This window comes from Leuresthes tenuis, unplaced genomic scaffold (genome assembly GCF_036924035.1).
Source record: "Leuresthes tenuis unplaced genomic scaffold, fLeuTen1.0.hap1 SCAF_3, whole genome shotgun sequence".
NCBI classification, from domain to species: domain Eukaryota; kingdom Metazoa; phylum Chordata; class Actinopteri; order Atheriniformes; family Atherinopsidae; genus Leuresthes; species Leuresthes tenuis.
In genome coordinates this window covers 24,895,196-24,909,138 of record NW_027325357.1, presented here as the reverse complement: position 1 = coordinate 24,909,138, position 13,943 = coordinate 24,895,196, and the positions used below count along the sequence as shown (strand labels likewise).

The following is a 13,943-nucleotide window of genomic DNA, read 5'->3' as shown; positions in this document are numbered from 1 at the left end:
TTCAATTCAATTCAATTTTATTTATATAGCGCCAGATTACAACAATTGTCATCTCAAGGCACTTAAGTAATATAGTCCAATTCAAGCCAATTGGAATTCAATTCATTGTAATCATAATCCAATTAATTCATATAGAGCTAATTCAAAAAATTAATATCCTAGCTAAGGAAACCAACAGATTGCACCGAAATGTGTCTTCAGTCCAATCTCCCGTCCTGAGCGTGCCTGTGGCAACTGTGGAAAGGAACGACTCCCTTTTAACAGGAAGAAACCTCTGGCAGAACCAGACTCAGGAAGGGTGGCCATCCGCCTCGACCAGCTGGGGTTTGAGAAGACAGAAAAGAGGGAAAAGAGGGGGGAAAAACACCATAACGCCATTCAAAGGATATCTGTTGGAACAGGGAAACATAGGTTAATAACCACAATAATGTCACATGTACATAAAATCAATTTTGAAATTAAACAGGGGGAAAAAGAGAGCAAAGTGAGGAAAGGTGTGACAGATGAGGTCCCCCAGCAGTCTAAGCCTATAGCAGCTTAACTATGTACTATCACTTTGTACAAGTATGAAAACAACATGTGCAGCTTAGATGATGGATTATATTCCCCTTGGACAAAACTGTTTCATCCTGTCTCAGCCCTATACTGGACCAACTTTAGCTCTAGTTCTGTCTTATTGGCATAAGTGTGGTATCAGTCTACATCAGTCCAGGAAGATTTCCCCAGAATACTGAATTAAGTCTTGGGAACAACTTCAGAAAACTTAATGACTATGGGTAAGAGCCAAATAGGGGCAATATTTGGAGAGGGGATGGAGATTGTGATGATACCAAATGAAATATAAAATCCATCCTCTGAGATATTTTTGGCCAAATGCTTGTCCGAACCTTCTTTTATAATCTCCAGCACGGGAACATCCCCAAGGCACCCATTACTCCCATCATTTCTTTCTGAAGGCTTCCTCGGCCCTCTCCTATTTTAGTATGTTCCACCAAACATGATTTGCCCTCTTCTGCAAAGAAAAAAACTGACTGAGCCCCCTCGTAAAACGATGTCGCCCCTTGTGTTTGTGTGTGTTTCCATGCAGCAACAGTCATGTTCCCAATGCTGAGAGGTGGGAGGGGGGTGGTGGGTGATCAGCACTCGGCACAGCGGGGAGGATAGTCCGCCTGGATTCATCAGCAGCTCTTTATAAGGACACAGGAAAAAAGGCTCTGCTGCCTCTATATTTAGATTGACTTTACTGGGCCTCTTGTCTTCGCTTTTCTACTCCCTCCTCCTGTGCACTGCTGTTGGAAATCTCTCACTGAAGCCATGTGGGAGGGAGGCCCTCCTCTCCATCACGGTGAGGGGAGTGTGAGCCTGATAATGATCTCACTGATAATCACAGAGGAGAGGAATCGAAAGAGAAATGGAGGGAAGCTGACAGAGAAGTGGTGGGTGGTGTGACAAGTCTTTTTCATTGGGTCCCCTCCATTTCTGCTGGCTAAGTGTGGTCCACAATCCTCCAGCATGGAGTAAAGTCATAGAAAAGGTTTGTGATTGTCACCCATGCAGGGAAGACTAGCAGTCAAGTGACCCCAACAACCACAGGATGGGTCTTTTCCAGTTCCTCCCACTTCAGTGAAACCAATGCATAATAAAGCTGGGCTAGTGTAACTGTTGAATTAAATGTATGGATATGTGTGCAAATATACATCCATATAGGTTCGGTCTACATATCTCTGCTATCAGGCCTTATTTCCAAAGCAAAGCATATTTCTCAAGAGCTTTGACCTCTGCTGTGCAAGCAGCCCTCTAACAAAACCCACTCATATCCATCTGTCTCCTTATGTCTTATTTTACTTATATGCTGGTGATTTTAACGGCTTCTATTCAGACACAAAGGCATTGTAGCAGCACTTGGGATGCTGGCTACTACGACAGAGTGGAATCAGAGAAAACGTGCCTGCACACATTAGCTTCAGATGGAAGCTTTTCATGGACCAGGCATATATATATAGTCACTTCTAACCTCAGAGGACATTACAAAGAATCTGTCACTCTGGTAATAATGGATTACATGTAATGAGGATGGCGTATTCAGATTACAAAAAAATAAGCAATAATAATCAGATTAATTACATGTTTTAAAAAGTGCAATTTACCACAAAAAAAGAACAATAAAGTCCACCTGCAGATATTTTTGCCCATTCTTAATGCCATATAAACTCTTCTCTGTAGACATTTCAGTATTTCATGTAGTCGGTATAGTAATTGAGTTAATACTTAATACTACTAGGAAAAAAAAATATTCCTACTTATTTACATTGCTCTTGTGTTGGAAGCAAATTTCTCCATGTGACCAGCAATAAAAACTTACGGAAAAGAAAGACACACAGTAAACATCAGCGCAGTTTGTGCCAGGCCTTTACTTTTTTGTGAGGGTAATTTGATTCAACCACATGTAAATGCTGAATGTGTAAAATGCCGTTGATATCTGAATTGTTTGACGATGCCTGTGTCAATTTTGTTAGTGCAAAGTAAGAAAGTATTCCAAATTAGATTACCATCTTTCTAATTTGATAATTCACTTTATGAATTGCAAAAGTTGCGATGTAATATGTTTTCAGTGAGTGACTAAGCCTCAAAGTAATTCGATCCAACCCTGGTCATGGGAGCATCTCTTTGAGTCTACTTGTAGGCACCGCAGTCCATTAAGATAAAAGCTGATGTGACTGTGCTAACAATCTAATCTTATGCTGTAATTGTTCAACTAGGTCCACCACCTTGGGCCTTCAACATTTTTAGTCTGGAAATGAAAGATCTGAAATGACTGAAAGTGAAATGAGGAAATCTGAAACATGTTTGAAAACCGATGTTGTAAGATCAGGGAATCACTACAGTCATTACAGTTTATCATCAGAGCATCTAAATAAATAAAAGTGGTGTGCAAAAGCCACCAAATCAGCAGTTGTTGACAATATGCCACAAAAACAAGTCAACAAATCCATACATTAAGCGAGAAACAGTCATCCATGATAATATTTGTTTAGATATTTGGAGACATTTTTACGTTTATTAAAACCTTAAAACTGAAGGTGAGAAGTGAGTCTCAGGTATCAGTCACCTTATCAATTAATATACGGTTATAATCAAAACCTTTTCCTCACTGTCAGAAACTTAATGATGAATAACTTATGTAAAAGTCTGATTGGAATTGTTGAGTCTTATACTGTAAGTGAAAAGGTTGTATGTATCTCATTGAGAGTATCATATATGAAAGAGTCTGAGGGAGCTATGAAAGGGTTGAAAAAGAAGCCTAACAACCTCCATGTGTACCTCACCAATGAGCAAAGCCCAGACAGGTGGAGCTGAATGAGCCAGGAGAGGTCGATTTGCATATGAGCTGTCAAATTCAGGAGTTGCACAAGTAATACATCAACTGCCATGCAAATGGGAATCAAATAAGATTCAAACCAGGCCAAGCTGAAAGATGGGTCAAAAAGGTGAGAGTACAGGAGTGTTAACATGCGCTCTGCGTGGTACTCTGCTGCAACATACACCCATCCAGTTGTTTGTGTTTCTGACTTTTGGCTAAAAGGTCTGTCTAGTTATACCACAACAGCAGCAGCAGCCCACTGGAGAAGGACAAACCATGACATCAGAGCGGTGCAAGCAGCTCTGAAGACAATAGTCCTCTGTGCAGGAGGAGAGCCGAGGCGTGGCCTGGCAGGACAGAGGCTCTTCTCAGTGGACTGGCGGGCCGCAGCAGCTGTCTCAACCTCTGTCTGTATCTCGGATACACACGCATTTCCAATTCAGCATGAAAGCCTGGACAGATTTATGTTAAATCCCTTTGCCCTGATGTGTGTCTCCTTGTGTCACTGTGTATTTGTGTGTGTGTGTGAGCCACTCTTTCCAGGCTCATTTCTAGCTCAGGAACGCAGGGACGGAGGTGGAGTAGGAGAGCCCCAGAGAAAGAAACATTTCTCGTTCACAGTGGCAAAACAAAGAAGCAATGGACAGAGAGCCCCCCCACTGATCTGGACAGATAGCACGGATAAGTGAGCATGTGTGCACATAAACACAGTCTCTTTACATGACAGCACTGTATTTACACTCTATTTGTGTGACATGGAGCAACTGAGCAGCTTGCGCCAGAATACTCAATCTATTTACCCAAACCCTCCGGTGGAGAGCCCTCTTCTTCAAACAGCCATAAAGGTTTACAGGCCATGACAGAGAGGGGTGAAGAAGCTCACCATGTAGCTGAATTTCACACAGCGAGAGGAGAAAGTTACGTGACCAAGTGAAGCTGGAAGCCTCACACGTGCCCAGAGCCTTGAGGACGCACCACCTGGGTTGTCAAAAGGGAGTGTGGCCTGCCTTTAAAAAGACAGTTCTGTATGAGATGTGCAAACAGCTGGCAAGCATCATTGAGCGTGTATGAGCTGTGTATCAACACAAAACCCACCTGCCCTTCAGTTTAGGTCTAATGACAACAAATGCAACAAAAGCCCTGAGAGATACACCCAGCCTCGAGGGGCCGCCACAGCCGCCTATTCAGCCTCTTGTTCACCTGCGAGAAGGCCTCAATAGGTCTGCATGTTATTAAAAGCTTTCATACACATGGTCTGATAGCATTATTAATTTGCGTAAAGGACACCGACTCAAGCTAAGGGGGAGTTGTAAATGATGAGCGGGCCTTTGTTGGAGCTTCCAGCCCGGCTGGAAAAAATCTGAGCTGTGCTCAAGGACGCAGAACATGAGCTTTTGTATTTTATCTGCGTACCATTTCTCTGAAAAAATAGCTCTGTATTATTGCGGATTGAGTCATGTTCCACCAAGGGCCTTGCCATTTCACCAGCAAGACATACACACACACACACACACACACACACACACACACACACACCATTATACCAAACATGCAAATAAGGAGACTGGCCATTTTTGTCGATACTTGTCTTTCTCATAAGCTGCCGCATGGCTGTTATAATCATGAAATAGAAGGGAAAAAAAATGACAAAACACCAACCCCCTTGGATGTAAACGTAGCACAATGAAAAGCTGGCACGCCCCTGAGAAACCTGTTGACTGTGTACACTCCTCTGTTTAAAATACAAACAAGAAGCTGGGCTTGTTGTGGCCCCAAGACATGAAACATATTGTGTAAATAATGTTTGACATCGACTTTGAACATATAGACGATCATTTTAGAACAATTTTATGGACAGTTTCGATGCTGTGGTGTCAGCTGAGTCAAAAGGAACTGACATGATTATGACTGGATGGACCAACACAGTAAATGTGGTTTCAGCAGGACAGCAGTCACATCTCACTGGTAGCTGAGCTAATAAATACCAAAGTAGGAAGTAAGATGGATATTTTCAAGTATTGAGGATCATGTGGCACCCTGCCTGTACATTGCAGTTTGAAAACATTTCTTTGATGACAAACCCTTCTGACTGAGTCACACAAAAGTTTTTTTCTTTTTTTTTGGCACAAAGAGGGCAACTATAAACAATGGGACAAGTTATAAAAGTTATCACTTACAAGTCCTGGGAAAGCATTTTGTAACTACTCTCAGGCATAAATATCATAATTTATCAGGGTTGATAAAACTTCAACATAGACTGGCCATATCGGCTCAGTTCTCCGTCCAATCAAATCATTTGTGGTACACTAGTTGCTGCTGTGCCCATGTTACAGTTTGGACAGGAAGCACTGTCTCTGACTATTGTCTGTTGTGAAACCCCCTCTGGATTACTGTGCTGAACCTAGCAGATGAACCTAGTGACCACTGATACACAGCTGCTCACATTGAGACACAGAGTCTCTTGCTTTATCCTAGGATCAAGATCAGTCAGGATATCTTCAAGTGAAGACTGGACACACGCCACAATGACACACATTGTGTCAGGGTAATGTCAACCACAGGCTATCAGCTATGCAAACGTTTGTCTGCCCGGCCAGTCTGAATGTGATGACTGCCATCTAGTGTTGGCCACTGTGGGAAGAGGGGGGGGGGGGGGGCATCTATCCAGGTTTTAGGAAACGGAAACATGTGATGCAACTGAATAAGGAAAAGAAAGTAGATGATCAAACAGATGATGTAAAATATGTCACAAAGGGTTGCATCTCTTGAAATTGACACCTATTGATGTAACATTACTGGCATTATAACTCATGAGTATACTGCCTATAAATGAACAGTGAAATCAGTTGATTGTCGTTTAATTGGATGAATTTGACCCATTTTAGTCCATTGTCAGGTTTAAGGTTTTTTTCCACGCTTGTTTGTGGCTCATCTTATTGGAAATTTTGAATCCTTTGTTGAATTCCAACCAAGCAAACATACTAAATGTAGCTAAACGTGCACAGAGACAATGTTAATGAAGTTTTTGTTTCTTTTTGTTCGAGACATAAAAGTTCAAGATATAACACTGTAATATCTCATTTTAGTGCTCCTGGTGTTATGGGGGGTGCATGTAGCACCTCTTCACCCATGGTGAAGCTGTTGTTATGGTTGTAAACGATTCCCGAATGGAAAGCCGACATGTTTGGCGCAACATTATCATGATGGCTGGGGCTGGTTGAGCACTGCTCCCAGCTTAAAGAAAAGCCATTCACCTAAATGGGCTGCCGATTTGAGTATAATGAAACAAATGCCTATGTGGGAAATAGACAATAACCCCGTAAGAATAGCGAAAATGATTGCTTTTATTACACTTGAATAAGTAGTATCAGTCTGCCTGTTTCTCCAGGCGGACTCTTTGTGAGCACTGAAGACCGCAGCAAATGCATCTCCTCTGATTTGCCCATTCACACAAAAACATTTAGTTTTACTGATTTATTCCAACAGCTATATATCGTTGTCATGACATTACAAATGGTAAACAAAAAAAAGAAAAAAGATCAACATCAAAATTCAATAGAGATCAAAAAACAACTAAAGGAGTAAAAAAAAAAAAAAAAGCACACTGGTTGTTACTGATCAAATGAGTCTTTACTGTACAAGCCATTAAAACTACGACACATAAACTCCTGCCCTGGCTACAGAACAGTCGCTGTAATCTTTGTCAGTGTGTGAGGAAAGAGTCATTCTTCCAACAATTTTTTTTTAATTGTTTTTAGGATTAAAAAGAGAAAAAAAAAAGATCCTTGCGGAAACCTTTGTCCTCTATCCATCTAATAACTTGAGGATGCTTTCCCTCTCCTTCAGAGCTTTCCACGCCTGATCTTTCTCCTTCTTGGTTGGAGTGCGTTTCTTCTGCCTGGCAGCCATGATCCGCCGAAATCCCTCCATCACCTCATTGTCAGCCACCCTCACTCTCTGCCTTAATTCCTGTTTGCGCATTTCTTCCTTTGCCAATCTGTGAGACAACAGCACGCAATTAGTTTAGTGTCATCAGCTTTTCAAGAAACTTTAACAGACAGAGTTTACTGTGGCCATAAACATGAGTCCTCACCGGAGCAGCTCCTGCTTCCTGGCTCTGTTGTGGGCACTTAAGGCTTTGAGTTCTGCTTGACGTTTCTGCAGCTCAGCAAGGACCTCGTCCTCAGAGTCTCCTCCTTGTCCAGGTCGCTCCTCTGAATCCAGCAGGCCCTGGGCTATCAGCTCCTCTTTGATCCGTGCCTCCAACGAGCGCGTGTGAGGAACACTGGGGAGGGAACAAAGAAAGAGACAGATGATGTATGTGGATGGAGTCTAAAATCAAATATGAGCAAACATTAACATGCAAGTTTAGTTGAGCAAAGTGATGTGAGCGTTACCAATATTATTCATGCAGCAAAACGGAAGACTTTCTGTAATAATCTATTTGATATATCAGAAAACTCAGTATGTGATGGAGTCATCCTGTTCTGTTTACATTTATTTTTCACTGTAAAAACTGTAACCGCTCGCTTTGTTTTCTTCACAGAAACACATTTTAATGTGGCCGCAGAAAATCCAGATGACATTTCAGAAGGTGTAAATAATACATTAAGCTGCCGCTGCAGCATCGTTGGAGACTGCATTGTTCCTGCTGCGGCTGCTGTGTGAGGTTCCAGCTGTGTAATAAAGTCAAAGAGAAGAAGCCGACAATCTGCAAACAGCTTCACACTGTGTTGGACAGCCAAGGTGTCCGGAGCCGTTTAAGACGTTGAGAAGCCTTGACAGAGCTTATAAATGGTTGATTTGATAATTGAGCATTTTGATGATTGCTTGCAGTTTTTGTCCAGCTGTGTCTCCTCTGGAAGTGGGTTAGAATGTTCTGGAGTGCCGTTTTATCAACAACAACAGTACCACCCAGAGGGGTTCATTTCGAACCAAGTTTAACGCAGCCAGGCCTTCTTTGTGTTGTCTGGCTTGACTAAACCTACACCTCCACTCAGATAACGAGCACCACAGTGGTGGTTCTTTGTTAAGCCAGGCTGTCCTCATCAGGCTCTGAGCACTAAGCTTTGAAACGTTTAACTTGATATTCAAGAGGATCATGTAGTTCTGACACTGTAGCATGATAACGATAACGATAATGTAGGAATCATCTCAATATCAGGGCAACTCAAAATTAAATTTGTTTTACTGGTTAAATACATTCTGATATGTAGACTGATTAAGTTTTTCATCTGTGTTAGATACAATCTCAGCAGTTTTGAACTGCCTCGTCAGCAAATCGAGACAAAATGTTAAAACAACCAACCCTGCATGGGGCAACATCCAGAATGAGAGGATAAGAACAATCCCAGGTTTCTTTTCGGCACTGTACCCAGGCTAACTAAGAGTCCGAGCTCTGTTGAGCCATGAATTCCTTTAACACTCAGTAATGTTGACGTAATGACTGTTTTTGTCCGGTCAAACTCTCTGAACTAACTGCAACAACAGTCTCTTCTAAACCATCAACTTGTATTTTAGACCCAACTCCAACCACACTGTTCAAGGAGGCGTTTCCCTTAAAGCAGCACTTGGATTTGATCAATCTGTCTTTGTGCCACAGCGTTTTAAGGGTGATGTAATTAAACCTTTACTTAAAAAAAACCTACTCTTGATTCAGAAGTGTTGGCTAATTATCGACCTATATCCAATTACTCAGACTTTTTTGTCTAAAGTTCTTGAAAAAGTAGTGGCAGCTCAAATTTGTGATCATTAACATAGAAATAATCTGTTTGAAGAGTTTCAGTCAGGATTCAGAGTGCATCATAGTACAGAAACAGCACAGGTGAAAGTTACCAATGATCTCCTCTTAGCCTCTGATAGCGGACTTGTTTCTGTGCTTGTCCTGTTGGATCTCAGTGCTGCATTTGATATGATCGATCACAGCATTCTGTTACAGAGACTTGAACATGTTATTGGGATTAAAGGAACTGCATTAGGCTGGTTTAAGTCATATTTATCTGATAGATTCCAGTTTGTTCTTGTAAATGAAGAATCTTCCTCACACACCAGAGTAAGTCATGGAGTTCCTCAGGGTTCTGTTCTTGGACCAATTATTTTTACTTTATACATGCTTCCAGAATCAGCACCTCCAAATCCGAGACTATGATTCTCAGCCGGAAAAGGGTGGAATGCTCTCTCCGGGTCGGGAATGAGATCCTTCCCCAAGTGGAGGAGTTCAAGTATCTCGGGGTCTTGTTCACGAGTGAGGGACGAATGGAGCGGGAGATTGACGGGTGGATCGGTGCAGCGTCTGCAGTGTTGCGGGCTCTGCACCGACCCGTCGTTGTGAAGAAGGAGCTGAGCCAGAAGGCGAAGCTCTCTATTTACTGGTCAATCTACGTTCCCATCCTCACCTATGGTCACGAGTTGTGGGTAGTGACCGAAAGAACGAGATCGCGAATACAAGCGGCCGAAATGGGTTTCCTCCGCAGGGTGTCTGGGCTCTCCCTTAGAGATAGGGTGAGAAGCTCAGTCATCCGAGAGGGGCTCGGAGTAGAACCGCTGCTCCTCCGCATTGAGAGGAGTCAGATGAGGTGGCTCGGGCATCTGGTTAGGATGCCCCCTGGGCGCCTCCCTGGGGAGGTGTTCCGGGCACGTCCCACTGGGAGGAGACCCCGGGGAAGACCCAGGACACGTTGGAGAGACTATGTCTCTCGGCTGGCCTGGGAACGCCTCGGGGTCCCCCTGGAAGAGCTGGAGGAAGTGGCCGGGTACAGGGACGTCTGGGTTTCTCTGCTCAAGCTGCTGCCCCCGCGACCCGACCCCCGGATAAACGGCAGATGATGGATGGATGGATGGACATGCTTCCATTAGGTAACATCTGTACCTGCATGGCATAAATTTCCATTGCTATGCTGATGATACCCAGCTGTACTTATCTATGAAACCAGATTAAACTAATCAGTTGGTCAGACTACAAGCCTGTCTTAAAGAGAGCTGGATGACTCAGAACTTTCTGCTTCTAAATTCAGACAAAACTGAAGTTATTGTCTTTGGACCTGAGCATTTTAGGAAGAAACTGACTAGCTATATAGATACTCTAGATGACATTTCTTAGGTTTCTAGTTCTACAGTGAGGAACCTTGGAATTATTTCTGACCAGGATTCTGTGAGTTCTCTGACTCACATATAAAACAGGTTTCTGGGACTGCCTTCTTTCACCTTCGTAATATTCAAAATCAGGAACATCTCGTCTCAGGGTGATGCAGAGAAACTAGTCCTTGCATTTGTTACGTCAAGACTGGGCTACAGTAATTCTTTATTACTGGGCTGTCCACTCTGAAAAGCCTCCAGCTGATCCAAAATGCTGCAGCCAGAGTTCTGATGAGAACTAACAGGAGAGATCATATTTCTCCTCTTTTAGCTTCTCTTCATTGGCTTCCTATTGAATTCAGAGCAGAATTTTAAATTCTTCTCCTCACATATAAAGCTCATCATGAACAAGCTGTCATCATATCTTAAAGATCTCATAGTTGGATATTTTCCCAACAGAGCACTTTGCTCTCAGACTGCAGCTCTACTTGTGGTTCCCAGAGTTTCTAAAAGTAGAATGGGAGGCAGAGCCTTCAGTTATCAGGCCCCTCTCTGTGGAACCAGCTGCCAGTTTGGGTTCAGGAAGCAGACACCCTCTTTACCATTAAGATTAGGCTCAAAACATTCATATTTGATAGAGCTTATAGTTAGAGAATGGCTCAGGTGATCGTGAAATATCCCTTAGTTATGCTGCTATAGGTCTAGACCTCCCATGATGCATCTTTCCTAACTGTGCTCTCTTTTACTCTCCATGTACATATAAAATTAGTGTTGTCATTAACTTGTGTTTCTCTTAGCAGAACTTAACAGAACTGAATCCACACTACATACTGGGAGTTTTCATTTGCCATCTTGTTTAGTTTTTCTGTCCCTCCTCCTGACATCCATACTGTCACCACATGAACAATGAACAGGCAATAACCCTCAATAATAGACTGAATAGTTCTGGCTGTCATCCTGACACAGACACTGTGGTCCACATGGATGTTGGAGTTTGTTTTACACAAATGTCTGAGGATAGCAGTTTGCCATCCTATAAAGAGAACTGATGTTGCTTTTTTTGGATATCTTATAAATCTATTTGACGTGAAAAACATACTACACCTAAAAGCTTTTCCTTGGCTTCGAGGAGAGGTCCCAGCACCATCATTAGCATCCTTTCCTGAAATGTCTGGTATAGGAGAATCCTCCATGGGGGATATAATGTTCTCCTGGAAGAAAATAGAAATAAAAAGTCTTTAATAAGCATCTTAGCATCACTAATATATCGATGCCCAAAAAAAACAAAACACGAGTCTGACCTCAACGAGGGCCTGCAGCAGACGCTGCGTGAGAGGACCAAAGGGACAGCCATCTTCAGGCGATTCATGCTGGGATTCTGACTTTTTCAGCAGCGAGTCCACATCTACATGCAAAATATAAATCAATATCAAAATAGGTTGACAATTCTGTCACGTCTCCAGTCTGGCACGGTGAGACCAAAGACAGACAAGTTCATGCACAGTCATTTCCAGCTGTAGGATGTTGCCTTCCCTCACCTTTTGCATCCAGCTCTGACAGCGGTCCTCCCATGAGGCTCTTCTTTTTGTCGTTGGCTCGAGCTCCCTCCCTCTGCTCCTCCAGGAGATCCTCTTGAGCCCACCGCTGTGAGTAGTGTTTCCCCAACGCCGGAATCTACAGTTAACACAAACAGCAATGAGAGATGCATCTTGCTCCACCTCTTCAATCAACTCTGTCGTTGGCTTGAGTGAACCAGATGTACGTGACTTTGTATGCCATACTTTGAAATACTCGGCTTCATCCTCTGGAGGTTTCAGAAGCTCCTCAAGTAGTCGTATCTCTTCATTTGTGATATCAGCACAATATGGTTCCACCGATGCCCAGAATCTGAAAACATTTTGAATACGTTAATGAAGCACAAAAAGGAGGCTGATGCAAGTCATCTCAGAGCAGCCTGACTAAAGATGAATAGCACATCACTTGATTACAGCCAGCTGAAACAACAAAACAAAAAAAAACATACTGTGCTGTCATGTGCAGCTGTTGTTGCTGACCTGTTGGGAGCATCGTTTTTCGGAGTCCGGGGAATATCTTGGGGATCATCTGTAAATTCATACTCTTGAACTTTTGGCGGCAGGTTTTGGGGTTTGGGTCTCCCAGGACCTGGGCCTGGTCTGTGTCCTCCCTTGCTATCCAATTTTTGCTTCTTTTGCTTATGACGGGATGAGGCTGCAGGGTCTGGGTCTTTTCCCAGTTTCAGGAAGCGCTTGTCTCCCTTCTTGTCTTGCCAATCTGTGAGGATCTGAGATGGAGGACAGGCGAAAGTCGGCAAGGCAGTAAGCACTGGTCGTTTTTTCAAGAAAGTGTTTTCATTTAGGAATCACGATACAGCTGATCTGATCTGAAACCGGATTCCACATATTGGAAATTAAATAGGTCTAGACTTTCTCCTACCTGCCTCTGCTCCTCCAGGGCTCGGAGGCGGCGGCTGGCTGAGGACAGGAGTGTCTCCAGCTCCAGCTGCAGTGTATCCAGCTCTTCGATGCCGATGCCATCGTCTTCTGAGCGGCCCAGCACAGCAGTGTAGCGGGGACACAGTTTGACATGCTCGACGGGCTTGAAGTCGTAGTATTTAAGCGGGGGGCAGTCCTTAAGCTCGCTCATGATGCTCTGAGCCGGGGAGCTGTGAGCATCTGATTAAACCGATACTAATGGATAGACAGAGTAACTGTTTAGAGATCATCAGACTCGCATACAGTGGAGTCCAGCTGTAGATCACACACACGGACACACACCTTAAAAAGATTAATCCGGAGCACGCACTCGACTCACGTTCAAGCAAGGCTGCTTCAGCCAGCGCTGGGCCCGAACTGGCTTAAATTACTCTTTAATTCTAACACTTGACTTGAGTATTAACAATGTGTACACAGGTGTTTATTAAGAAACAGCTCTGAGAGCTCAAAGTAACACACCCTGGGCATTTAAACATTCATTTTAACGTTTAAGAGCAGCTATATTTACCGTCAGTGGAAGGTATCCATGATGGAAAAAACCATTGTGCTGAGAGGAATATCTGTAGCATTTAAATGATGTTATCACCTCTTCAGGACAATAAATCTACAATGGGCGTAACTTTTTCTGTAAGTCCACTAAAAACATTAACAGGTTACATTTTAAGGTAAAACACAACAATGTAAACGTAGCAAGTATTACGTTATCAACAGTTAAGGCCACAGTGGTATAGTCGGAACAAACCATTCTTTAAATAAAGGTTTGTACAAAATACCCTCATAATTTTCCTCTCGATTTGTTTTTAAACATATAAAATATCGTAAACTTGTTAAAAACGTATAAGTTACATTTTCTCTCGAATAAATATTTTAAAAACTCAAAATAACAGCTGATCGGACGGCCACTGTACAACATGTCCCCTCTTAGCCAGGAGAAATGGACGCACCGAGGGGTGCACTCGTTTTATTGAATATAATGTACACATGGGCGGAGTTAT

The 13,943-nt window shown here is 42.9% G+C and overlaps 2 protein-coding genes across 2 annotated transcripts in view; one reads left to right on the top strand and one right to left on the bottom strand.

The window, feature by feature from the left end:
• arpc4l (actin related protein 2/3 complex, subunit 4, like) overlaps positions 1–13,943 on the top strand; it is a 238,842-nt gene that overhangs the window by 222,405 nt on the left and 2,494 nt on the right. The gene's annotated exons all lie outside the window — the stretch shown is intronic.
• Positions 6,686–13,641, bottom strand: tada3l (transcriptional adaptor 3 (NGG1 homolog, yeast)-like). The gene is made up of 9 exons (XM_072382725.1): positions 13,457–13,641; positions 12,890–13,143; positions 12,490–12,737; positions 12,217–12,322; positions 11,974–12,109; positions 11,737–11,840; positions 11,540–11,646; positions 7,455–7,646; positions 6,686–7,358 (listed from the first exon to the last, which is right to left on the bottom strand). The coding sequence occupies exons 2-9, from the start codon at positions 13,097–13,099 to the stop codon at positions 7,166–7,168; spliced, it is 1,296 nt and encodes a 431-aa protein (XP_072238826.1). The 5' UTR covers positions 13,100–13,143; positions 13,457–13,641; the 3' UTR covers positions 6,686–7,165.

Coding starts and splice junctions, on each gene's coding strand:
- tada3l (XM_072382725.1), bottom strand. CDS start 13,099: ATGAGCGAGCTTAAGGACTGCCCCCCGCTTAAATACTACGACTTCAAG. Junction 12,323..12,489: donor AAAAACGATGCTCCCAACAG/GTCAGCAACAAC, acceptor AAATGTTTTCAG/ATTCTGGGCATCGGTGGAAC. Junction 7,647..11,539: donor AGCCAAGGAAAAGCTTTTAG/GTGTAGTATGTT, acceptor TTCCCTCCCCAG/TGTTCCTCACACGCGCTCGT.